The following is a 24,952-nucleotide window of genomic DNA, read 5'->3' as shown; positions in this document are numbered from 1 at the left end:
TAAGGATAGATTGGAATACCGAATATTTCATCAAAAAGGATAGATTGGAATATACCAGTCCACTTTGATGTATTTTTATTTTTATTTTTATTTGTAATTAACTTTGCAACATGGAACCGACAAATTTTGGTATGTACTACACTTAATATGGTTGTACCTTATTTATTTATTTATTTATTTGTACCGTTAAAAGCTATAGACAATTTTTTTTTTTTTTTTGCAAAAATTATTTTTAAATAAACAATGACGTAGCAAATAAGAAAGTTCCAATTTTAAATTTGAGGTCGTGCATAAATGGCTCTATGCGGCTGTTGAAGACTTAGAGCCACATTAATATTATTAACTGCAAGTAGCTATAAATTTCTGTTTATTTAAAAATTTAAAAAATAAGCTGTTATAATTAATATTATAACCATCAAAACAATGTAGTCCCCCCTTACTCCATGGTGATTTTCGAAAATCACCAATGTTGGGAAGGAAGTATTATTTTACTTGTTTAATTGATACCTTATTTGATTTCCTTCCATACCTAAAATTTAAATATTCTACCAAATCTTTCCATACCTCAAAAGATCTTGCCATATCTTATTTTAGTTAATATTCAAAATCCATTCCTTATTTGTTACCCATACTACACGCCTATTTTCCTATTTATTGGGAGGATTCTTATTTTTATTTTGCTCCGTGATATTTTATTCTACTCCGGAAAATATACCAAACGAAATCTTGGCTAAAGAAGAGCCATAATTTTCGAAATCTCCATGCCTTGAAACCCTACCTCACTTTTTATTTCTTTTTCCCTACTCCACAATATTTATTTCTTATTTAATTGTGTAGAATCAAATCTTCCCAAAATGTTATAAAGATCTTATTGAACTCTATAAATAAGAAGCCAAAAACCTAACCCTAGCCATCACAAATTTTCGCCCCGCCACCCCCAAACTCTCGGCCTCTCCCTCTCTTCACACTCCCTCAATTTTCTTCTACCTTTCTCCAATAATCCTCCATCCTTTGAGAATAAATAGAGTTTGAGCCTCAAGATTTTTGAAGAACCAAGTCTTTACTTCGTTTCTACCGTTCGTTTTTCTCAAAAAGGTATTCTTATATTAATTCTTCTTCATCTAACCAATTAACCGGTATTCTTGAACCCTCATGCATTTCACTAAACTCCTTTATTTTTGTCAAAATATTAATTGGTGTTATAAGGGTGGTTTGAAACGTTATGCCATGCCTGTGATTGTTTTGATGAGATTGTATGTCTGATGCCTAGTTTGTGAGTACGCTCCATTAGGCTACAGTGGCTATGCGTAAACGAATTCGGGTCTGAGTATGGGCCGCAAACCCTACCAGGCTGTGTACACAGTGGGATCGGGAGCCGTCCTTGCTAGTCGGCCGGTCTCGTGGGCGAAAAGTGTGGCCACACTTTCGTCGCACCATGGAAAGATTGTGATTGTGATTGTGATTATTGATGAGAAAAGTGGGGAATTTGTTTGACTGACCAGTCTAAGAAATTATTTTTGTGATACTCGTGATATTCGTTTATAGCTGCTTAAAACTCGAGTTCACTATGGTGAGGGTGGCATAACTTATTAAATAAAATGTTTTGGCACGAGTCCACTAGGTATTTCAAAATACTCAGCCCTGCATGTGTTTTTCTTTATTAATATTTAAATAATTAAATTCTGCCCCCGCCATTTCCAGGGTCTAGATCTGCCACTGCATGTGGCAATAATAAAAAATGCTCAAGTGTAAAATTCTCGGCCAGCAATATACAACACTGTATACATCAATTTTTCTCGGCCAACAATATCCAACACGCTATACAACAATCTATAGATTGTTGTGTAACATTTATAATATTGCTGGATATGTGGTGTCATGGTGTCACTTTAAGAGGTGTTGTCATTTTAACGCACCCCTACATGAGTGTGATTATGTTAAGATGATAATCCTTCTTTAAAGTGACAATGTACTACCAATTACGTGCTGCCACATGGCACGTTATTCAGCAACAATAGAGTGTCCAACAATATTCAATTAATATGCGTTTATAGATCGCATGATAGTAATAGGTGGATTGCAGTGTAGATTGTTGAGTATTGCAGTATAGGCATAAAATGTTTCAGTTGCAGTATATATAGAGACATATTGTTTTTTATACTGTTATTTTGCATTATAGACAATAATGCAATACTCAACACTTTATACTGCAATCCACGTAGTACTATCATGCAATCTATAGAAATCTATCTAAAAAGTTTAACTACGATATTGCTGGATAGCGTGCCACATGGCAGCGCGAGATTGGTGGTACATTATCGCTCTAACTATGATAGCATCCTAATGCTCCCCTACATGAGTGTGCTTAAAAAGTCAAATAAATTTTTGCCATTGTGCATGAAAATGAGTTGTACTTGTAACACGAGTTCGTCAAAAAAGTAGTAAAACATTATTACATGGTAATGTTAATAGGCGTATATAGAACTTTTGTCAAAAAGAAGTTACTCTACAAAATAAAACAAGTAGTAGCAGTATATATGTAGGAAACAATTGTATATTGGCAAATGCACAAGCTTATAAAGTTCATTACCAACAATGTATCAAAAGATGTGTGCAAACATGTGTGTGTGTGTATAGAGAGGGATTAACGGATTACTAATTTGATTTGAGGAGGTATTTTCGATTCGATGTGGTCCCTAGCATGTCTTCGAGCAGTTTCTTGGCGCTTGATCTCTGCAACCCCCCGAGATGATATATCTCGAATTAGGTTGCGAGGATCAATCTTGATCATCTGCAGAGCAGCAACATCTTTTTCAACGAAGTACATGGCGAGTTCAGCATCACTTGTACGACCATTGTACCCACGAATGACTACTACTTTCAGGTGCTCGTGGGCACATTTGGGTACTCGCACCATTTCTCTTCTTCTGTCCGGTTGGTTTGAGCATGAGATGAGTGACGGCCACATCAACTGCATAGCGGACAATATCAAACTAATGTTGCAATCGACGATCCTAACACTTACAGGATCATAACACAAACCACAAAGGAACAAATAAATAACACCAAAATCATGTTTATCATAACACAAACCACAAAGGAACAAATAAATAACACCAAAATCATGAGCTAAACATTTCCAGTATTAAGTTCATATTCATACCCGAAATTCAACTATATTCAAATTAGGGCACGATTTTACGAAGTAAGCGAACTCCAGAAGACTATCATCGTCCCATGCTCCGACGTTTAGAGTTAGCATTTTAAGGTTGGGCAAAACAGGGAAGGAGAAAATCTCTGCATTTTCCTGAAAATAAGCAAGTCAATCATATAACTCATACCTTGCACGGGAAACTATAGTAGTTGTCCGTGGGCCAAATCTCCTCGCCTCCCAACAAGTCCAACTCAAGACTTTGAACTCCCTTTGCAATAGCAATGTTTACCCAATCGTCAATTGCATCACTCCACCTCTTATCCAGATTGAAACAAATCTTAAACTCCAGGGCCGGCCCGCTATGTTGCCTCAGCACACCGTTCACCCAATCAACGTACTTTGTCGGCCTTCTGTGTCGCCTCACCACACGCTTCAACCTATTGATGTACTTTGTCCTATAAACAATGCTGGCCAGTTTGTCATCAGCATCAAAATGTACTCTAGCTACATTAGTCCATAAATAGCGCCATCGTCTCGATAAAACGCTAGTAGTGGCCGCTTCCTTGAGCGTTAAACGCGATAAAATCGGAACAAGAAGATCATCCGGTAATCCACTGATAAAATTAACTTTTCTTCACAGAGTTATAAGTACAATTTCTTAAAACGTGCACCGGTCAAACATGGAACATGTTAGGGACGGTAGGGAGTACTAAATGTTGTCTTTTGGTGGTTTTCATAATGAGTGTTTTAACAAAATAAGTTATTCTTCTATTTTCCTATTTTTTAATAATGAGAAAATCCTTTGATTTCAAACATGGTTCTAAAATTTGACTAAACTTCAATTTATATATAGTACCTATAATGAGTGTTTCAAACATGGTTCTAAACTTTTGGTGGTTTTCATAATGAGTGTTTTAACAAAATAAGTTATTCTTCTATTTTCCTATTATACCTATAAAAATACTACTAATATTTGATACAAAATTTGTAATATTATTATTTTATTAATTTGAAAAATTAATAAGTAGAACTAACGTGGCGGGCTGCGACTGGCTTTTTAAAATCAGTTTAAGAATATAAAACATTTTTTAAAAATTTAGCCCCAGATTGATTTAATTTTTGAAGGCCAATTAAGAGAGAAATTGGGCAGAAAATTTGGAGATAAATAGGCATTAAAGAAAAATTAATGATATAATAGTGAAATTTATAAATTATTAGCAGCCCATTATTATAATTTATTACAATTGTATTCGAAAATTATTTATTGTATCACCACTAAAATCTATACAACAAAATATATATTTCATGCTCTAATTTGATGGAATTATGGCTATTAGTTATCGATTCACTTATTTATCAGTTAATTTTCTTATTTATGGTAACTACTCAATTAGATTAATGGTATTAGTTATCGATCAATTTATTTGTTGATCGAATATACATTAATTGTTTAGGTATTTTGGCTGATATTATGTGGGTATTTCACCACCTCATTTACATTATGGGAAGAACAAATTAGGGGTGACAAATCATGTGGAGGGTCTCATTCGAACTCGGTCTGTTAAGAAAAATTTCAATTCAAACACGAACTCGATCTGCTACCTTCAATTCGAATACTCCCAGCACACGACACGAACTTTTAACGACAAGATATAATATTGATTCACACGACAAGATAACAAACGATAATGACCTGAACCTAATACAACAATACTAAACTTGTACTTACACAATTAAACTAAACTTGTACTTACACAATTATAAACTTGATTTACATTATTAAAAAAATCAATTTACATGATAATAACCTAATTTACATTATTAAATCATGATATTACACGATTAAATCTTATTTACTCAATATAAATCATATTTACATATATTTAGAGAACAAACATAAAGTATAATTAAAATATAATCGATTTACATTAAACTGAATTTTTAAAAATAAAATAGCATTCTTGTTAACAAAATATAGAGATTACTTACCATATATAGTAAAATTGGAACGAGAGACATTAGAAAATTAGCCGACAGACTAAAATGAGACGTGTAATCACAGCCCAAAGGTGCATTCGACATGGATCGAAGCATCAGAGATATGAAGAGGAGACATCTATTTTTTGTAAAAACTTGCATTCAAACGATTTGTACATCAACATTCAAAGAATAAATTGAAAAAAATCTTGTTCAATAAGTTGCTCACCAATTTCAAAATCGAGAAAAATAACCCACGAGATTAAAGTAATTAACATATCATTTGCAAAATCGAACTAGAGGCAAGCTCAAAAGACCCTCGATGATGAGATCAAGCGCGATATCTAAGAAGGGGGTCTTTGAATAGGAGAGGCTGGTGATAAATTCTCCATGCATAATCTTCCAAACTAAATGAGTTGAACAATCTTTTCTCTCCTTCCTTCTTGTTTGTGGCATCACCTTCACCGTTGTCATCATCGTCATCATCACCACCGATCAAGTTGGGAAGGAGGGGGCGAACGATGCTCTCCGCGGGAAGGGTGATAAGCAAAGACATGTTTATGCACGGATCATTATTAGGGTTCTCATCAAATGAACAAGGGAAAGGCCTTCCTCTCACTTTCTTTAGCTTTCCATTGCTCCAAACCTATTCCAATATTCAATTCTCATAATGTGTACGTAGACGAATAATAAGCTGCCACGTGGCAAAATAAATAAATAAATAATCTGAAAAAGACGGCCAGCAATTTGTTGTTCTTTATACAACAATTTTTCTTGTCCAGCAATATCCGACACACTAGACAGCAATGCGTATTGAATATTGCTGTGCAACATTTATAATATTACTGTATAAGTGGTGTCACGGTGTCACTTTAAAAGGGGTTGTCATTTTAACACAAACCTCTTAACATATGTCTAATCACATTATATAATTTAGTGATTCACAGCTAACAATTTAAAGATTTTTCAAAAAAAACAACAATAATATAAATAGTGACAGCACACCTACTAGAATTGGATGTTCTTTTCGAAACATATTATTTTCCATAATAATGTGTATGTAATCAAAACTACTACTACTATTTTCGTTTCTTTCATTCTACTCCCTCGATCCCAGATAATTCATCTCAGTTTTCCATTTCGGTCCATTCCATATAATTTATCTCATTTCAGCATTCAATTAATTATTAATCAAAGTGCTAAAAAAATGTAGTAATTAATTAAAATCTGACCTGAGCAATGTCGCCAAGAGTGACTAAAACAGAACCCGCCAGCCCGGAAACCGTGACCCGACCCGAATCCGTCAGCAGAGTCTGTTTCCGGGTCGTAATCTGGTATTGCAACCCGACCGCATACGGGTAGACCCGACCCGGTTTCCTCGCTCCACCGGATATCCAGAGTAGCGAGGAGAGCTGATCCCGGGTCGGGTTATCGAACCCGACCGCGGAGGCCAGCTCTTCTAGAACCTTGACTCCCAGTCTCTCTAGTTCCGCGGCAAAGTCGCGGAACTCGGAGAGGGAGGGGTCGAGGCAGAGGGATTCGCTGCCGTCGTCGTCGTCGTCGTCGATTTCGTGGCCGAGCGGCCAATTGGAGGGGAAGAGGAGGTGCTTTTGGGGGAGGGGGAGGGAGAGGAGGGAGAGGGCGGCGGATTCGGCGGAGAGGGGGAGATCGGAGGGGATGGGGAGGTGGGTGAGGTGGAAGAAGCCGAATTGGGTGGCGGCGGGGAGGAGAGTGGAGGGGGAGAGGGCGGAGAGGGGGATGGAGGGAGGGGTGGAGGTGGTGGGGAGGGAGAGGGAGGGGGGGAGGCGGTGGAGGAGAGTGGAGAGGAGGTCGGAGGAGGTGGAGGAGGGGAGGTCGGAGGAGAAGGAGGGGGTGGGAGGGGGCGCGGCGGTGGCGGTGAAGGAAGGGTGGTGGTGGGATGATGAAGATGAAGAAAGAAAAAAGAAAAAGTAATACCAATAATCTAAGACTCCGTTTGCTAGAAGTAATTGATATGGAATTGAATTTGAAGAATTTGTGCACACACAATATACACAAAATACACACTCACACACACTCTACACAAAATACACTTACTATACACACAAAATACACACTGCACACTCTACACACGCTTACACAAAATATACACACTATAAACAAAATACACACAAAATACACACTGCACAAAATACAAACACTGCACACAATATGCACACACTGTAGCGTGTAGTGTGTGTGAGATATGTGTAGTGTGTAGTGTGTGAAATGCATGAAATTTTGTATAGTGTGTGTGTGAAATTTGTGTAGTGTGTGAAATATGTGTAGTGTGTGTGAAAATGTGTGTAGTGTGTGAAATATGTGTAGTGTGTGAAATATATGTAGTATGTGTGAAATGTGTGTAGCATGCAGCGTGTGAAGTATGTACTGTGGATATATAGTGAAAATATTTAATTTTATAACTATTTGGAATTCCAATATTCTACTTTTGATATGAAATTCAAATTGTGGAATGGAAAGATTTGGAATTGCAATTCAATTTCTCCAAATATTTTTGTAATACCAAACACTGGATTTGGAATTGAAAGGCTCCAATTCCAATTCCACGCCTCTAATTACATTTTCCTCATATATCCATATACCCATGCCCATAATTTATTTCTTTAATCTTCACTAATACTACTAAATATTTCTATTTAAACAAACGGTAACTAATTAATTGAATTATTTTGAAGCTGATAGAATCAGTTTAAGCATGTGAGATGCACTATCGCCTAATTTAATATTTTTCCAACAAGACCATAACCATTTGTTCCATTCCTGTTGTCCTAAATTGTAGCAGCATTTCAAAATTATCTACTACAGTGTATTTTTTAAATATTTTTTATTTCTTTTCCCAGATAATTATTTAAGTTCTTGCAATTTGTAAGTGGAAGTTATGCTGCTGCCAGGATTAAGGGATGCTGTCCCTTAATCATATGATTTTTTTACTCGAACTATCATCTGAAAAGAGAAAAATGATGATGTACTTATTTTGCTTTTCCCTTTTTTCATATTTTTGTCTGAACACGATTTATCATTATTTTTTCATTTCTCAGGTTGAAAAGGGATAATTGGAAACAACTTCAATCGGTATATAAGTAATGAGTAAACTTAAAAAATGTAAGGAAAAAAATCGGCGACATTTGGTATGTATAAATCAAAGTTTCTTAAGGATTATCTTTATAATAAATGATGATGTTTCGTTTGATAAAATAGATAAATTTGAGATGTACAAATGTTGTTCCACTAGTACATAAAGATCATTACTTAATCTTCTGATTGATCTTTACAATGACATGTATGATTAGTCTTGGTCTATGAATATTACTTTTACATAATGTTTTAAAAATCAGATTGAATCGGTTAGTTCGACCATTCGACTGTGAAAACTGATGTTTATTTAGGTCTGATTCGCTCATTGAATCGATGGAATAAAAATTAGCAGCATTGAGTACCTAGCAGTACCTAGGAGTGTTTTGAGTCATTAATCTATACACAAGGTATGGAACACTTTAACTACTACTACTATAAGCACTTTTATGACACATTATGAACCTTAAATATTTCGACTCGATCAGTGGTCAAATAAATCAACAATCTCAAGTAATATTGAGGCAGTTCAATTTAAAACTATATCACAAACATATTAATTTTGAGCAAGCGACAGTAACTTACCTATGTAGTATTAATAGTGTGAGCTAATTTTATCCTAAATTTATATTTTTTTTTATTAGAACTTGCACTTGAAAATTACTCCACTTATTTGGGGAGATTTGGATATTGACTAACCATATCCTCATTGTCACAGCAATTTATCCTTATATATTTGAAAATGTAATAGTGGGCTTTCCAATAGTCTAACACAGGCCCGGCCTGCTAGGCCCAGACGAAAAACGCATTAGACTGACTCAAAATTCTGTACTACTGAGTTAATTACTAATTAGTAGTAGTAGTGTATTATTATAATCAATATAATGGCATGATTTAGGACTTAAAATCAATATGTTTATAAGATAATTGTAATTAGAACTACCAAAAGTGGGTCTAATTTAGCTTCGAGAATAGGCATCTAGCTAGTGAATAGACATGTACTACCTAGTATCTACACAGACTACACATCTACAAAAAGACATGAAAAAAAAGTGTCACATTTGTAATAAGTGGCCGGTGCAAACAGCCGTAGAAAATAGTTTGCCATATTAATTTATCAGAAATTAGTGTATTGAAATTAAATACTTTCTCCTCCGTCCAATTTTGATCTAGCACAAATTTGAAAAAAAATTGTAAATACTAATAAATGTAAAATTTTAATCATATCTGACTCATACTTTTATATTATTCTTAATAAAATGTGAATAGGATGAATTAGCAGAATGTGTTATTTATTTTAAAAATAGTAAAATGAAATATTTAATAATGAATAATATGAGATATTTAGTGACTGCCAAACGAATTAATTTTGATCACCATGTATGTAACATATTACATACCATGATAAAAAAAATTAAATTAGGCAGCTGATAGTATAATTTTTCTAATGTAGATAACAATGATTACCGAGAGAGCGTATGTAGTTACTTCGATGCCAAACACTAGTTACGATATAAATTTTAGCATGAAACTTTAGTAAATTTTAATTTATAGATTCAATTTAGAGAATTATTTATTTAGTCGCAATCATGGGCTTAAATTATGATATACACACTACAAGTTTTTAATCAAAATTATGAAATTAGAGCCTAATGTATTGTATTCAATACTAGTAATAACATTTCTAGCAACGAGGAGACTATTATTATCGGACCATATGCGAGGTCGAAATATGTGAAAGTCAACATTGTTGCACTAACTTTCAGGTGCAACTATCATTATTGGACCATAGGTGGGGTCGAAATCACATGTGAAAGTCAACATTGTTACACTAACTTTCAGGTGCAATTCCGACTACATCGGTGGTCCGACAACATTGTTTTCTATAGATTTTTCTTCATGTTTCACGCTATATACAAAATAAATCAAAATTAAAACTACGTACTAAAATTATCCAGATATTCATGCTATAGTATAAACTATATTTAGCGTGTAAAATTCTGAATGTAAAAAATAAAGGCTATATAATTCAACACGTTTAATTCATCAGTTAGGTAAGTGGTGAACCGACCAATTAAATTGATGAGTCAAATTTTTGTTGATAAAAGTTGGTATAGTATTATCTTTTTTGGTCGGTACTCGTATCATGGGCAATTAAACAAAATAAAAAAATAATAATTTTATTCTTATATTGTCCTAATTTTCCAATTGAGTTTTCATATTTCTTGATTATTGTATTTTGAGTTCATACACTATTCATTGGATTAAATAAATATTTACTATGTGTAGTTTTTATTTTATTTTATCCACTACTTTATTTATTTGATATTGCAAAGGAGATGTTTTAACACATGTAAATGTTTCCACGAGGACTACAAGCATTGAATTCATCTATTTATTTGGAAAATCAAAGCATTAGTACATCAACTACTGCCTATAGTAAATAAATATGTATGTTGAGTGTAACATGGAGTAGTGCAATTTTAAGAAATTTTATTTTAATAATTTCCCACATAAGGGTCGGTACTAGAAAAAAAAGAATATTTTGAAACTTGAGACCCAAAATTCAGGTGGGGTCGGTGGTTCTACTAACCACATCGTCAAAAGCTTCAATAAATTCGGCCTTTTAGATTTGATATCGATTCAGTGTTGCAACTCCGACTTAATCTTTCGGGGTTGAACTTCATTTTCATTCTTCGCCTGCCATCTATTGCAAGTGACGCCGCACCATCTTGATCTTTCGATGTTGATGACAAATTTTTTTTACCGCACACGAATTCTATTTTCTGGATCTATAGCTAAACTCAACCCCCTTTCTAATTTAAACCTCCAAATCATCGTTAAAAAGCAAATCAGAATTTTGATTATTGAATAAAGAAAATATCCAAATAATTTTATTGCACGTGGCGAAATAAAAAAAATGGGAAAGTATAGTCATTAGTTAATAAGGTCAGCTCATGCAAATATCTTGTAATCAATGACATGAATCCAACACCCAATTAAATATGGAGTAACAAATAGAGACGAGGGATTTAGTCAACTTTATTATTAAATTTTAACATCACCAAACACCATAACCTTGTTGTCCTATTCCTCTCCCCACACCAAATCCATTAAATATATAATCACAATTTCCTATCACAATATTATAACACAAGTTAATTGATAAAAATAAATTACTCTCTCTGTCTGAGATTAAGAGTCACTTTTTGCCATAAAAGTTCGTCCCAATTTAAAAGTCACATTTACAATTTTTCATATTTGATCATATAATTTCATCCCATTATTCATCAAAACTACATAAAAATATCCTTATTTACATTAAAATAAACCAAGATAAAAATAAAAACTACAAAAAAGTCAAAAGGCACCACACCAAATCCATTAAAAATATCGTCACAATTTCCTACCACAATATATAACACAAGTTAATTGATAAAAATAAATTACTCCCTCCATCCCAGATTAAGAGTCATTTTTTGCCATAAAAGTCCGTTCCAATTTAAAAGTCATACGTATTTAGAATTTTTCATATTTGGTCATACAATTTTACCCCATTGTTCATCAAAATTACATCAAGATGTCATTATCTACATTAAAATAAACTAAAACAAAAATAAAAAACTCCAAAAAAGTCAAAAGGGACGCACCTTCAACCAACCCACCTAATTTATTACACACTCCATCATCTCATTTCATTTATTACACCTTCACCATCTCATGTTCTCATTTCATTTATTACACATTCTCCCATCTTATTTCATTTATTACACACTTCAATTCTTTGTTAAAACTCGAGCTATAACTATATTTAACTCCTAATCTGGGACGGAAGAGTATTTAAATAAAGTTAGTCATTGTTGAATACACAAATTTGTACAGATCTCGGGAGAGAGAGAGTTACAGTAGTAGACCATATAAGTGGAAACATAGATGGTGGGGAAGGAAAGAGAGGAGAAATAGAGCCTCAAATTGGGTTATATAAATGAATCACATTCACCTCAGATTCTAAGCCTCAACAAAATCAAGTTGGGATTCTTGAATTTGAGGTTTGTATCACTTCCATTATCCATCCATTTTCTGCTGATTATACATACACATCTACATACATATTCTGCAAGCCCTCAACTCCACACACATTCTCTCTCCCACCCCAGTTACAGAAACTGATAAAGGTGCGATCTTTACCATTTTCAGATTTGGGGTGTTGAAATGGCCAGTTGGGTTCTGTCAGGATGTGGTCTAAAGCCACTTCCAAGAATCTACCCTATGCCAAGAACTGTCTCCAGTCCCAACCCCTCAAAGCTGAGAATTTCAACAGCAGATTTCTCCAGTGATTCCAGCTCATTGTGCAGTGTTGGGAGAGGGAGGAATTGGGGTTTGAATGTGAGTGCCCCACTGAGATTTCAGGAGGTGGGGGAGGAGGAGAATGAGGAGAGGGAGAGTGAGGTGGTAAATGGTTTTGGTGGTGGTGATGGATTTGACCCTGGTGCACCACCCCCATTCAAGCTGGCTGATATTAGGGCAGCCATTCCTAAACATTGTTGGGTCAAGAATCCATGGAAGTCCATGAGCTATGTTGTGAGAGATGTTGCTGTGGTTTTTGGATTGGCTGCTGCTGCTGCCTATTTGAACAACTGGGCTGTGTGGCCTCTCTACTGGTTTGCTCAGGGAACTATGTTTTGGGCTCTGTTTGTTCTTGGCCATGATTGGTAAATTTCTAATCTTTTTTTTTTGGGAGTGGTTTTGGTTGTGTTTTTCTAATTCTTGAATTGTTTTGGGCTCTGTTTGTTCTTGGCCATCATTGGTAAATTTTGAATCTTTTTTTTGAAGGGTGGTTTTGTGTTTGTTTGTTCCTTCTGATGATTCTTGAATTGTGTTTCAGTGGACATGGGAGCTTTTCCAATGATCCAAAGCTGAATAGTGTTGCTGGTCACCTGCTTCACTCTTCCATCCTTGTTCCTTATCATGGATGGTAAGTTTGAACCTTAAAATGATAGTAGTAACTTTTTATGTATAATATGCAATTGTATGTAAAAACCAAAATTGATGTGTAACAAATTGTGTAATGGTGAATGATTCAGGAGAATTAGTCACAGGACACACCATCAGAACCATGGACATGTTGAGAATGATGAATCTTGGCATCCAGTATGTAGTTTTTCCACTTTGTTATGAAGATAATTTAGTTGCATTTTTCGCGTTTTTGTTGATAGAAAGTGCAAGTTGAGATGTTTGTTTCTGCCATGTTGTTTGTTCCAGTTGTCTGAGAAGATATACAAGCAATTGGATTTTGTGACCAAGAAGTTGAGGTTCACATTGCCTTTTCCCATGTTGGCTTATCCCATCTATCTGGTTGGCTTACTTTCTTCAAAATTCGAACTTTTTCGTATGAAATATATGGTATTAGGCTTTCTTGATTGAAACTATTGCTCCTTTATGGTCCATGTAATGGCAGTGGAGCAGAAGTCCAGGGAAGAAAGGCTCTCATTTCCATCCAGACAGCGATTTGTTCGTTCCCAACGAGAGGAAAGATGTCATTACATCGACAGTTTGTTGGACAGCAATGGTTGCAATTCTCGCAGGGCTATCTTTCGTTATGGGTCCTCTTCAGTTGCTCAAACTCTATGGCATACCTTACTTCGTTAGTTCCTCCCGTCCCTCTCCTCTCAATAGCTCCACGTTTTCTTCAACGTTGTTTTACCTTGTATAACTTGAAAAAAAATGGGATTCTGATGTAGGGATTCGTGGCGTGGCTTGATCTAGTTACCTACCTGCATCACCATGGCCACGAGGATAAGCTCCCTTGGTACCGAGGAAAGGTAAATTTAGCTTCTTGAATACACGAAACTCCACAAAGAATGTTGAAGTGTTCTTGTTTCAATCCCGGATTGATTTCGTTGGCGATGCAGGAGTGGAGTTACCTGAGAGGGGGGCTCACAACGCTTGATCGCGACTATGGATGGATAAACAACATCCACCACGACATAGGGACACACGTTATACATCACCTCTTCCCCCAAATCCCGCACTACCATTTGATAGAAGCAGTAAACATCCATCTTCTTCAAGAAAACTTGCTTCTTATATACAGTTTCACAGATTATTACTAATATTCACTGACCATTTGTGATTCTTGCAACAGACGGAAGCAGCAAAGCCGGTGCTCGGAAAATATTATAAGGAGCCTCAGAAATCAGGCCCTCTTCCATTATACTTGTTGGGAGTCCTCGCAAAGAGCATGAAAAAGGATCATTATGTGAGTGACACGGGCGACATTGTGTACTACCAGACCGATCCTAAGCTGAACTAAACCTCAACATGTCCATCGGTATATCTATAACAAATCGATAAATATGAGACGTGGAGGCTGCTGGGCTCGGAATCAGCTCTCGGAACCTCTAAGGGGTTGTCTTCTAGCTGCAGACTCGATTTTTTCGCCCTCCGGTGGAGAGTTATATAGTTATTACAAGATTAAAAAAGATTGATGTGTATTTCTATAAAGATGTAATGACTGATTTCTTGATGCTATTGTAGTAGTGATATGTTTACATGTAAACTAGTGTTTGACATATGAATACTATGAAATAATTATATTCAGGTTATGTGATTCATAAAGTTATTCATGTGATGTATGGTGATGAAATTGAATGTGACATGTAATTGGGAATCACATAGATGGGGAAATCTAATTGCAAGTCCACATGGAAATCAAGGTTGTGGATAATCAAGTTTGAGTGTGTGGTATAGTATGCTGAATTAATGAAAACCAACCAAAATATACAAACACTATGTCATTATTTGTACCACATTTTTGTGATGCAACAACAATACTTTAAAAATAATACACATTTTTGTGATGGAAGATGGAGATTTGGACTGTTGAATTCAAAATCCATATGGATTCATTACAATAATAGTGTGGTCTTATGGAAAAATGAAAAAGCTTAACATGATAAAAATGAGGGTACTTGCAGCAAAAAGGTTTGAATACAGACATTTCTCATGGCTTCAGAAGCTCCATCACTCAATACTGTACCGAATTCACTGCCTCCATGAATGATGATATTCGCGATTTGTCCTTTTGAATTCCATCCGGACCACAAATGCCACTGCTAACATCAATGCCAGTCGGCTTGAGAGTCGAAAGAGCTTCAAACACATTATCGGGCTTAATCCCACCGGCTAAAAGCCATCCTTGTTTGCTGCTAATAGATGGAAATCGGAACCTGGACCAATCAAAGCCTTTCCCGCTGCAACCATCCAAAGAAAAGTTTCAGTCATGGCTGCATACAGCTTCCAACCAATAGTTCATGAAATAGGTCAAGCTCAACTAGGCTATATTTTAACTCTGTTATGTATGTGTCATGAGAATACAATTGAAAAACTGTCGAGTTACCTAGTTTCGTAACCTTTTTCCTGTCAATAATGCTTATGTATCAAAGACCAAGGAAATGAAGGAATCTGTTTTAATGCTCCTTGGACATTTGGATAACTTAATCTAAGTTTTAAACTCATACAAATAAGAAAAATACATAAACAATGACAGTTTGTTCTTGTTTAAGCAAAAGTCTTGCCTTTAAATTCCACAAAACAAACCAACAAATCAAATCGGAACACATGGCTTCATTCCGGAAAAATCAAAAAGATTATTAACATAAAGAAATGCTATTATGACATCTTCCATACCTGCCGCCTGTAGCACTGTCGACAAGAACCCAATCAACTTGAGAGCATTCTTCATCAGAAATAGAATTCAAAAGTTCACCATCTTCATTCGCGTGAAGAACATATATTACTTTGTTTTGTTTGACTACGACTTGAAAAGCATCCCTAGAACCCTTTCCATGAAGCTGCACGGACACGATACAGAATGAACAAAAGAAGAAAGGGAACAAAACAGATAGTGATGGTAAAGATGTATAAACCTGCACGTATCCAAGTTCTGCTTCATCAGACGCTCTTAATATAGTCTCTGCATCATCATCGACGAACACCCCAACTGGCTCAGCTCCATGTTCCCTTGCCACCCTCGAAATCTCCTTGGCGACAGAGAGTGAAATAGACCTTTTTGATTTGGGCCAAATAATCATCCCGATAAGATTTGCACCGGCTTCTGCTGCCAAAGCAGCATCTCTAGCTGATGTGATGCCACACATTTTAACTAAAGGTTTAATCACCTTAATCTTATCATGCTCCTTTTGAGCAGAAGAACCACCTTCCGAGTGATTAACTGCACATGTTACCTTCATCTTAGGAATAATTGGGATGCTGGACAAACGTGTTTCCACGAATGAGAGACCTGCAGATTGGCGGTGTGGTTGATCGGTCAATTTCACGTTTCACTGTTAAAATACAACAATTACTGTCTATCTTTACATGTTACCAGTTACGAATGTTCCTCTATACAATGCAACCTTAACCAAACCAAAATGTGGAATTTACTGCACATCGAATACGAAACTACTAGTAAAAAGATACAACGATACGTTTGAGGGTATCAGGCGAACGAAAAACAATGTTAGCAAACATATTCCAGATTCAATCAAGAATATGACTTTTCAATTACTCAACCTCAATTAAGAAAGTATACCTTTTCCATTCTAATTTTAACCAAAATATGCACCATATTTAAGTAATCAGAAAAACACCATACCACAACTCTTAAACAAGTGACTTTACTTTTGACTTCATCTACTGCCCAAATAAGATAGATAGATTGTTTTGGGTAGAGAAGCATAGAATCTCCAATTTAACTGATGCAAGTGAATACCTGGACATTTAGGCAAATTAGACACTCCAGGCAAAGGCTGCACTCCCACATTGCCACCTAAACAATAAAGAACACCAAATTTGTGAATACTTTTTAAAAAATGTAATCATACAATATACAGCAAGGGTCTCATATGATGGGAATAAGAGAAACAAGGTCCAAAATTTATACATCTTTCTCTCAGGAATTTTCACATACTACTTGTGCGCAGAACGCATATGCATCAAACAAGGCTCAATTTTGCAATCACACACTTACTACTGAGAGAAAGGGAGAGACTTGACAGCATTTTACTTCCACCGGTTAGGCAAAACAGGGAAGAACTGAAACCTTACTTCGCTGTCGTTCTTGTCCAACTGCCTTGTGTTTAATGCTTATTAACATAAAAATCTGTTCTTTAGCTACAAAAATTAATGAAATTTGCCTATGGGAAAAATGGAAAAGAAACAAAAGTTAATGTAGATTTATTTATTGTTAAAATGTCAAATAAGCAGACATAGTCATATTGAATTAAAATTATGAAGTTTAAATATTTAATCTCTTGCGTATTCATTTGGACAAGCTATTGTGACTATCGATTTTTAAAATGTCATCGCTATACAAACATATACTCATAAAAAATAGATTTAACATTCATGGAGTAATTATAACATTTCTACGTGCTTAAAAATGTTGTCACGTTATCGCATATTTCATCGTAAATGAGACGGAAGGATTGTTGCGAAAATTTCAAACTTTGTGATTTATAATTCATTTTTTGAAAAGCGTGTTAGACAAATTAGAATTTAAAAGTTAAGCCCAACAGCCCAAAACTTTAATCTTATAAGTTAAGCCATTGGCCCATTAGAGCAGAACCCAAATATCAAGTTTCTATTATTGGACCCAAGTGTTACCCGAGCAACATTTTTAATCTTTTTTAAATATTATTTTGGATATTCGTCACTAAAATAATAAACTTTGGTTAAATTTTAATATTTTTTATGAATTTTAAAATTGGTCTAGAATATTACAAGTTTTGGAATTTGTTTGACATTTCCCAAACCGATCCAAATAAGATATTTTCAAAAGTTAAGCCCAACAGCCCAAAACTTTAATCTTATAAGTTAAGCCATTGGCCCATTAGAGCAGAACCCAAATATCAAGTTTCTATTATTGGACCCAAGTGTTACCCGAGCAACATTTTTAATCTTTTTTAAATATTATTTTGGATATTCGTCACTAAAATAATAAACTTTGGTTAAATTTTAATATTTTTTATGAATTTTAAAATTGGTCTAGAATATTACAAGTTTTGGAATTTGTTTGACATTTCCCAAACCGATCCAAATAAGATATTTTCATTAAGGGCGGCTGATATGTATTATGGTATTTTAAACCACTTTTTAAGCTCATAATAAATAGGATAAAAAACCATTTAAAAACCTACATTGATTTAATTGTGTCAAGTATGATAAAGAAAAGCTTATAAGTTGGTCAAATATGGTGATAGATATGTCGTGGAAAATACCAAACAAATTGCAAACTTTGTGATATTCTAGACCAATTTTAAAGTTCGTAGGAAATACCAAACTTTGACCAAGGTTTATGATTTTAGGGACCGCAATATATTCTTATTATTTATTTACTTTTATAGATTTATTTTGACAAAATAATTCAAAAATATGATTATAATTATTAATATGTAAAGTAATTAAAAACAAAGTCTAATTTGTTTATTTTCTCTATAAATTCAACTAAATGAATGAATAATATAACAAATTAATCTTTGATTTTTAAGTAACTTGTAAAATGAATAATATCGGTCATAAATTTTAATGTACTATAATTAAATAAAATAAATAACCGTAATATAAATTCAACGAGAATGCTATTCGCAAAACAAAGTTTAGCATAAGATACGTAAAAATGAAGGTGAAAGGGATAATCCATTAGTATTTGTAAGTGGTGGAGAGGAGGGAATAAAGTTGTTATAGGGCGGCTATCAAATATTCAAATTAAAGCAAATAAACAACAACGATTGCAAGTAATTAATTAATTAGAAGTTGGTTTTGGGTTGGATTTTTTGTATCTAGCAAATAATAATATTTACCTTGTCGGGAGAATCACCTTTTCATTCACTAATCAAATTGGGACACTTTCACTAATAGGTTATCGTTGTACTTCCTCTGTTCCACAGTAATAGAGTCATTTCATTTTCTACGCTCATTTTAAAAAAATGATAATAAATAGTTAAAGTGGAGGAGAGTAAAGTAAGAGAAAAAATAACGTAGAAAAGAGTCTTATCTACAATATTCTCTCTTACTTTACTTTTTCTCCACTTTAACTATTTATAATTATTTTTTCAAAACGAGTACGCAAAATAAAATGTCTCTATTACTATGGAACGGATAGAGTATATAATAGTAGAAAATTTTCATTAAATTGCGCATTCTCATTCTTTTAGTGCTGAGGCTCATTTATATTTTTCTTCTTTCATCCAATGTTTGCAGTGGCCATCTCATAATCTCTATACATTTTTACACCGATGTTAACATTCTTCACTGTGAACGATCCCACGAGTTCCGCTTCTTGAATCCGACAAGACTGACATGCCATCATGTTAGTCTTTTTTTAAATCAAAAAACATGTTAGTAGGTTGTAGGGGTAAAAGTTAGGGGGAAATCTATGTTAGTCAAAGAAAAAGTTAGGCGTGCATAAACACATGGTTATGATGAATTTATGATAAAGCTAGTGGTTTAGGAAAGTAGGTTTTGGTGGTGACGAATGATGAATATCTACGGTGATGCCCACTTTTATTAGCTCTTTGATTCACATCCCATTTAATTCCACAATATCACCTAAATTAATTGTTTAGTGTGTGATTGCTTTTGCATACTAAATTTTGAGGCATGAGACATGAGAGAGTGACATCCACTATTTGTATGAACAAAAAATTGTGACATGAGTGAGTGACTTCCACTATTGTATACAAAAATTAGTATTCCAAGAATAAACCTATACTCCCTCCTTCCCCCATTAGCAGTCACAGTTTGATCGGGCACGGGTTTTAAGAAATGTAAAGAAAAGTTGGTTGAAAAAGTTAGTGGAATGTGGGACCCACTTTTTTATATTAATTTTATAATAAAATGTGAGTGAAGTGAGTTAGTGGAATGTGAGACCTACTACCATTTATGGTAAAAATGAAGTGTGACTCTTAATTGGGGACGGACCGAAATGAAAAAGTGTGACTCTTAATCGGACGGAGGGAGTAATATTAAATCAAATTAATGTTTGCTAGAAAAGTCAATAAACAGTAGTAGCTATGAATTTTCCTTTGAAGATTTCATCACAATTAATTGCAAGTTTGCAACCAAGCTCTGTTAACTAGCAATGTTTTCCACACATCAATAGAGGCAACACTTCATCCACAAACAATGGTGGATTAAATGGGTCCCACCTCTTGCCCATAAGAGCAGAAAAACTCGGCATTTAGAGTTATCGCTGACTCCACGATGCAGCAATTCCGTCCCTATAACATATAGTTAAGGTTAATTTTCATTATTTTTCGACCATTCATTTATTTAGACATCCTTCTTGACTATATCTAATCCCATAAATTTCATTTTCTGAATCTTTCATTAGAGAGAGGAACATAAAAAAAAATAGTAACTAGATACATTAGATATGAAATTTCTTGGTTTCCTTTCATTAATTATCTCATGGATATCAAGAAATTACATAAGACAAGTGAAGAACACTTGTGTGGAATAAATGAAAAAATACAGATATATCTCAATCCTAATCCTTTCCAACTAAATCTTGATCAACATATAATCAAGATATTACATATTGTGATGTTATGTTATACCTTTCACTCTACACAATCTAACAATAATAAGATTCCCCAAAGAATATCACTTGAATCTCACTCACACACACAACTCAAGGCTCAAGCCACCATCTGCTCCTGCTCCACATACATCTGATCAATCCAATGGGACATCGGCTCGAGTCCACCGCGCCGCTGAGGAACATCCCTCACGAGCGCGTTCACCCACTCCGGCTCCTCCAGGCTTGGATTCGCTGCTCCCGCGCTGCGAATCCCGAAAGAAGCCGACTTCCTCAGCTTGCTCGCGTCCTCGCCGTTGAACCCCCAGTCCACGTTCCCATCGCCCGACCCCCAGTTCGAGAGCTTCGACGGAGGCGGTGCCATCGCCAGTCCGCTCGAGTTCGAGTGGCGGAACCCGAAGCTCTGGCTCCGCTTCGAGAACGCGCTCGACCTCGAGTTCATCACGGCCGCGGCCGCCGACTCGAACCCGTACGCGGCGGCTCCCGCGTTGTTCGAAGGGTAGCTCGCGCGCAGATGGCCGAAGCCGTTGATTTTCGGCGACGACGACAGCGACGGCGACATTCCCTGTAAGTGAATCTGGAATAGATCGTCCAGATTCGTAGGGTTCAAATCCCCAGCAGCCGACGAGGTTCTGAGCCGGCTGCTGGGGAGCTGCAGGGCGAGGGGAGCCGTGAGGCTCCCCTTGCTCTGCCACATCGGGGACGACGGCGGCGTCAGCGCCGCCGACCCGAGCGAGAGCGGGCTGATCGCCGCCGCCGCCGCCACATCCAACGCCGCCGCCGCGGAGAACGACTTCGGCGAGGGCATGGCCGAGCCCGTCGACGCGTACAGCGGGCGGAGCTCGTCCGCGCGGTGCGCGAAGAAGCAGACCTTCCTCGCGCAGCCGGTCTCGTCCTTGCAGAGGCGGGTCCGGTACTGCGCGGGGTGGAGCCACGACTCGAACACGCCGTGCGCGTACTCGCACGCGTCGCCCTTCCCGCACGCGCCCTTCTTGAAGTCGGGGCACGGCACGCACGTGTACGCGTGCTTCCTCGGGTCGCGGCGGCGCGCGTTCTCGCCCGGGTGGACGAAGGGGCACTCCGTCCAGTCGTGCGAGTAAGCCCTCGAGCACGGCTTCACCTTGAAACTGTACATCCTGAATTCATCGCTGCCGTACACGCCGTTGTTTATATCCGGCAACGGCAAATCGATCGGATATTCCTTCTTCTCCGGCGCCTCCTCGCAGATCCGCTCCTCCTCCGCGGCGGATCCATTCAGCAGCGTCTCGAGCCGCCTCCTCCTCGATCCGATCGACGATTTCACACACGGCGCGATCAATTCGCCGGCTCTCCTCCCCTTCGCATCAACGGCGTTGATGTCAGCGGAGGCGGCGATCAGGAGCTCCACGATCTCAACCGAGGACCAGGCGCCGCCCGCGGCGGCGCAGTGGAGCGCGGTGGCGCCATCGGAGCCGCACGCTTTGTTTACATCGACCTTGCAATTCTCAATTAGATAGCTGAGAATCTCCGTGCTTCCATAGAGTGAAGCAATCATGATCGGAGTTCTCTCCTCAAACCCCATCTTCTTCGAGCCGAAGCTTCTCCCATACCAAAACCTGCTCTCGTTTACATCAACACTTTTTTCCTCAATTTCACGAATCAAACCAGCCAAATCATCCATGGCCGCCAATTCAAGCAGTATTGAGCTACTTTTTTGCTGAATTTCACTTCCAAATCCTGAATTCGTCGCCATATCGAAGGGGTAGAGATTACTCTTCGAACCACCGCACATCAATAAACCCTAAATTGAGAGAAAAATAGGGAAATTAGAATGATATCTATAATTGAAACATTAATAACAGGAAATAATGATTTTTATACTATTTCTGAGTAAAAAATCTAGGGAAAAATTGAGTCTTGCAGAAGAAAAGAAGCATACCTTGATTGAGAAGTGAAAGGATAAGTCTTTAAAGGGAAAATTGAAGGAGTTATTGAGTTGAAGGATGAAGACTTTGGAGTGAGATTATGTGAATATATATAGGGAAGAAGAATTCACACATGGTGACTGAGCAAGAAGGAAGGAAAGGAGGAGGAAAGTGTGACTTTTCTTCTTGCTGCAATCATCTCTTTTCTTGGGAGGGATTGTGTGAAATACCTCCCTCCGTCCCGATTAAAAGTCACACTTTGATCGGGCACAAGCTTTAAGAAATGGAAAAAAAGTTAGTTAAAAAAGTTAGTGGAATATGTGATCCATTTTTTTTATGGAGTATTAGTTTATACTCCCTCCTTCCGCGAATAAGAGTCTCGTTTTTCCATTTTAGTCTGTCCGCGAATAAGAGTCCCGGTTCACTTTTACCATAAATGGTAATAGGGTCTCACCTTCCACTAACTCATTTCACTCACATTTCATTTAAAACTAATATATACAAGTGAATTGAGTTAGTGGAATGTGGGACCTACTTACTATTTGTGGTAAAAATAAAGTGTGACTCTTAATTGAGGACGGTCCGAAATGGAAAAGTGTGACTCATAATCGGAGACGGAGGGAGTATAATTAAAGAAATATGGAAATATTTTTCCACAATTGGTCAAAAAGTCAAACTTCAAAGGAAGGGGTCAAAAGTCCACACTCTCACACTGCTTGTATGTCTTACTGGTTCACCAGTTCAAAATGCAAATGCAGATTCAGGTGAAATGCAAATGCAGATGCAAATGAAGGAGAGCGGAGGGGGGCCCACGTGAGCGCGCGTTTTTTTCCGTTCACGTGTGGGGTCCACCTGCTTTGAAATTTCCTGCTGTGGCGCGTTGCCTGCACGCTCTCTTTTTTAATCATTGTTGCTAATATTTTATTGTTTTTATTAGTACAACTTTATCTAGAAGCCTAATTGTGTGTAAAAATCTGTCTTTGTGCGTTTATGGGCATTAAAATAGCTGTAAAATATAAAAATAAGATGTTGATTTGAGATTTGAAGTATCCTCGAGCAATACATAGAGATTGAAGTATAATTAATCAATTAACTTTATAATTAGTTCTTTTAAATTGTGTATGCACTTTTTAAGGTCATTGGAAAAAACACATTATAGAAATCTAAAGATTGAAAATTTAAAGAATATATACATACATGAATGCATTATGCATTTATATATTCAATGATCAATTACCTTATATTGTTTTTTAATTAAAAAAAAACGTTTGCGAATGAAATCAGTTCTATACAATATCAACGACAATCACTTTACAAGATATGCCAAAAACTGCCAAGAAATGAGGTCAAATCTGTTCATTTCCATTGTTTGCTTTACAAGAAACAATTCGATCAACTATCTTATATTGTTTTTTGATAGAAAAAAACATTTGCGAATGAAATCAGTTCTATACAATACCAACGACAATCACTTTACAAGAAATGCCAAAAACTGCCAAGAAATGAGGTCAAATCTGTTCATTTCCATTGTTTGTTTTACAAGAAACAATTCATTGAAGCCCGACAATTGATGATAAATCCATACTATTCATAAGAAATAGAACATATTTATTTCTTTTAAAATTGGTAAGATTTATTCATAAGAAATAGAACATATTTATTTCTTTTAAAATTGGTAAGATTTGCTATCTCGTTTCAATTATGTGAGCCATACCTACCCAAATCTTTACGGGCCTATTTCTATAAAAATGAAATAGAACAAAAGTGATCACACCCTAAAGCAATTAAAATCAACATAGGTAAAAGCAATCTTCTATTAAAAACTATTATAAAATTAAAATAACGAATAAAAATAAATGGATATCACACATACTGACATTATTCATCATCCCATCCGATAAGAATATTTATCGTAACACACTGATAACTGAATATTTATTAAGAATTATATAGAATTTATGTAATATTGTACTTGCAACGAGTAAGCGATATGAAATTTATATAAATTTTGTAATAGTTTAGTCCAAACATCATATGTATTCATGATAATATTACATAATTTAGTTTATAAGACATTTTTTCTTTGATAAATGTACTGAACATTTGAGTGACTATGATCACATGATTAAATGCAGAATTATTTTTCATCTTCTTGAAAAAACATGAAATGCACTTTTATAAGAATTATGCCCTCTCTATTTTATT

At 36.1% G+C, this 24,952-nt stretch overlaps 4 protein-coding genes across 6 annotated transcripts; 1 reads left to right on the top strand and 3 right to left on the bottom strand.

The window, feature by feature from the left end:
* Positions 1-5,301: 5,301 nt before the first annotated feature.
* Positions 5,302-7,756, bottom strand: LOC125213102. Its single transcript, XM_048113464.1, has 3 exons — positions 7,753-7,756; positions 6,364-7,109; positions 5,302-5,777 (listed from the first exon to the last, which is right to left on the bottom strand). Exons 1-3 carry the CDS (start codon positions 7,754-7,756, stop codon positions 5,463-5,465), a joined length of 1,065 nt encoding a protein of 354 aa, XP_047969421.1. The 3' UTR covers positions 5,302-5,462.
* Positions 7,757-12,148: 4,392 nt separating this feature from the next.
* On the top strand, positions 12,149-14,842 carry LOC125201775 (omega-3 fatty acid desaturase, chloroplastic-like). 2 transcript variants are annotated; one of them, XM_048100024.1, is made up of 9 exons: positions 12,149-12,291; positions 12,440-12,954; positions 13,128-13,217; positions 13,327-13,393; positions 13,505-13,597; positions 13,701-13,886; positions 13,984-14,064; positions 14,155-14,292; positions 14,388-14,842. In XM_048100024.1, exons 2-9 carry the CDS (start codon positions 12,455-12,457, stop codon positions 14,553-14,555), a joined length of 1,323 nt encoding a protein of 440 aa, XP_047955981.1. In that variant the 5' UTR covers positions 12,149-12,291; positions 12,440-12,454; the 3' UTR covers positions 14,556-14,842. The 2 variants fall into 2 exon arrangements, with proteins under 2 accessions (XP_047955981.1, XP_047955980.1); XM_048100023.1 differs by having other exon boundaries at positions 12,171-12,954.
* A 179-nt stretch (positions 14,843-15,021) lies between these two features.
* Positions 15,022-17,404, bottom strand: LOC125201734 (N-(5'-phosphoribosyl)anthranilate isomerase 1, chloroplastic-like). Of its 2 annotated transcripts, none has more exons than XM_048099972.1 (5): positions 17,274-17,404; positions 17,016-17,072; positions 16,171-16,544; positions 15,932-16,095; positions 15,022-15,495 (listed from the first exon to the last, which is right to left on the bottom strand). In XM_048099972.1, exons 1-5 carry the CDS (start codon positions 17,302-17,304, stop codon positions 15,270-15,272), a joined length of 852 nt encoding a protein of 283 aa, XP_047955929.1. In that variant the 5' UTR covers positions 17,305-17,404; the 3' UTR covers positions 15,022-15,269. The 2 variants fall into 2 exon arrangements, with proteins under 2 accessions (XP_047955929.1, XP_047955930.1); XM_048099973.1 differs by lacking the exon at positions 17,274-17,404 and adding an exon at positions 17,187-17,205.
* Positions 17,405-20,672: 3,268 nt separating this feature from the next.
* On the bottom strand, positions 20,673-22,921 carry LOC125200597 (zinc finger CCCH domain-containing protein 29-like). Its single transcript, XM_048098258.1, has 2 exons — positions 22,762-22,921; positions 20,673-22,623 (listed from the first exon to the last, which is right to left on the bottom strand). Exon 2 carries the CDS (start codon positions 22,612-22,614, stop codon positions 20,944-20,946), a length of 1,671 nt encoding a protein of 556 aa, XP_047954215.1. The 5' UTR covers positions 22,615-22,623; positions 22,762-22,921; the 3' UTR covers positions 20,673-20,943.
* Positions 22,922-24,952: the final 2,031 nt, after the last annotated feature.

This window comes from Salvia hispanica, chromosome 1 (genome assembly GCF_023119035.1).
Source record: "Salvia hispanica cultivar TCC Black 2014 chromosome 1, UniMelb_Shisp_WGS_1.0, whole genome shotgun sequence".
Lineage (NCBI taxonomy): Eukaryota > Viridiplantae > Streptophyta > Magnoliopsida > Lamiales > Lamiaceae > Salvia > Salvia hispanica.
Note: the sequence above shows the minus strand (reverse complement) of the source record. Positions and strands in the feature narration are given on the sequence as shown.

Excerpts from the sequence above, each read along its gene's own strand:
- LOC125213102 (XM_048113464.1), bottom strand. Across the intron at positions 5,778-6,363 it reads CTCTTGGCGACATTGCTCAG|GTTTGGAGCAATGGAAAGCT; the intron begins GTCAGATTTTAA and ends ATATTGGAATAG.
- LOC125201775 (XM_048100024.1), top strand. The coding sequence starts at position 12,455 with ATGGCCAGTTGGGTTCTGTCAGGATGTGGTCTAAAGCCACTTCCAAGA. Across the intron at positions 12,955-13,127 it reads TTTGTTCTTGGCCATGATTG|TGGACATGGGAGCTTTTCCA; the intron begins GTAAATTTCTAA and ends ATTGTGTTTCAG. Across the intron at positions 13,394-13,504 it reads ATGATGAATCTTGGCATCCA|TTGTCTGAGAAGATATACAA; the intron begins GTATGTAGTTTT and ends TGTTTGTTCCAG.
- LOC125201734 (XM_048099972.1), bottom strand. The coding sequence starts at position 17,304 with ATGCTGTCAAGTCTCTCCCTTTCTCTCAGTA. Across the intron at positions 17,073-17,273 it reads TCTCTCCCTTTCTCTCAGTA|GTGGCAATGTGGGAGTGCAG; the intron begins GTAAGTGTGTGA and ends TTTATTGTTTAG. Across the intron at positions 16,096-16,170 it reads CAGAACTTGGATACGTGCAG|CTTCATGGAAAGGGTTCTAG; the intron begins GTTTATACATCT and ends GTGTCCGTGCAG.
- LOC125200597 (XM_048098258.1), bottom strand. The coding sequence starts at position 22,614 with ATGTGCGGTGGTTCGAAGAGTAATCTCTACCCCTTCGATATGGCGACG.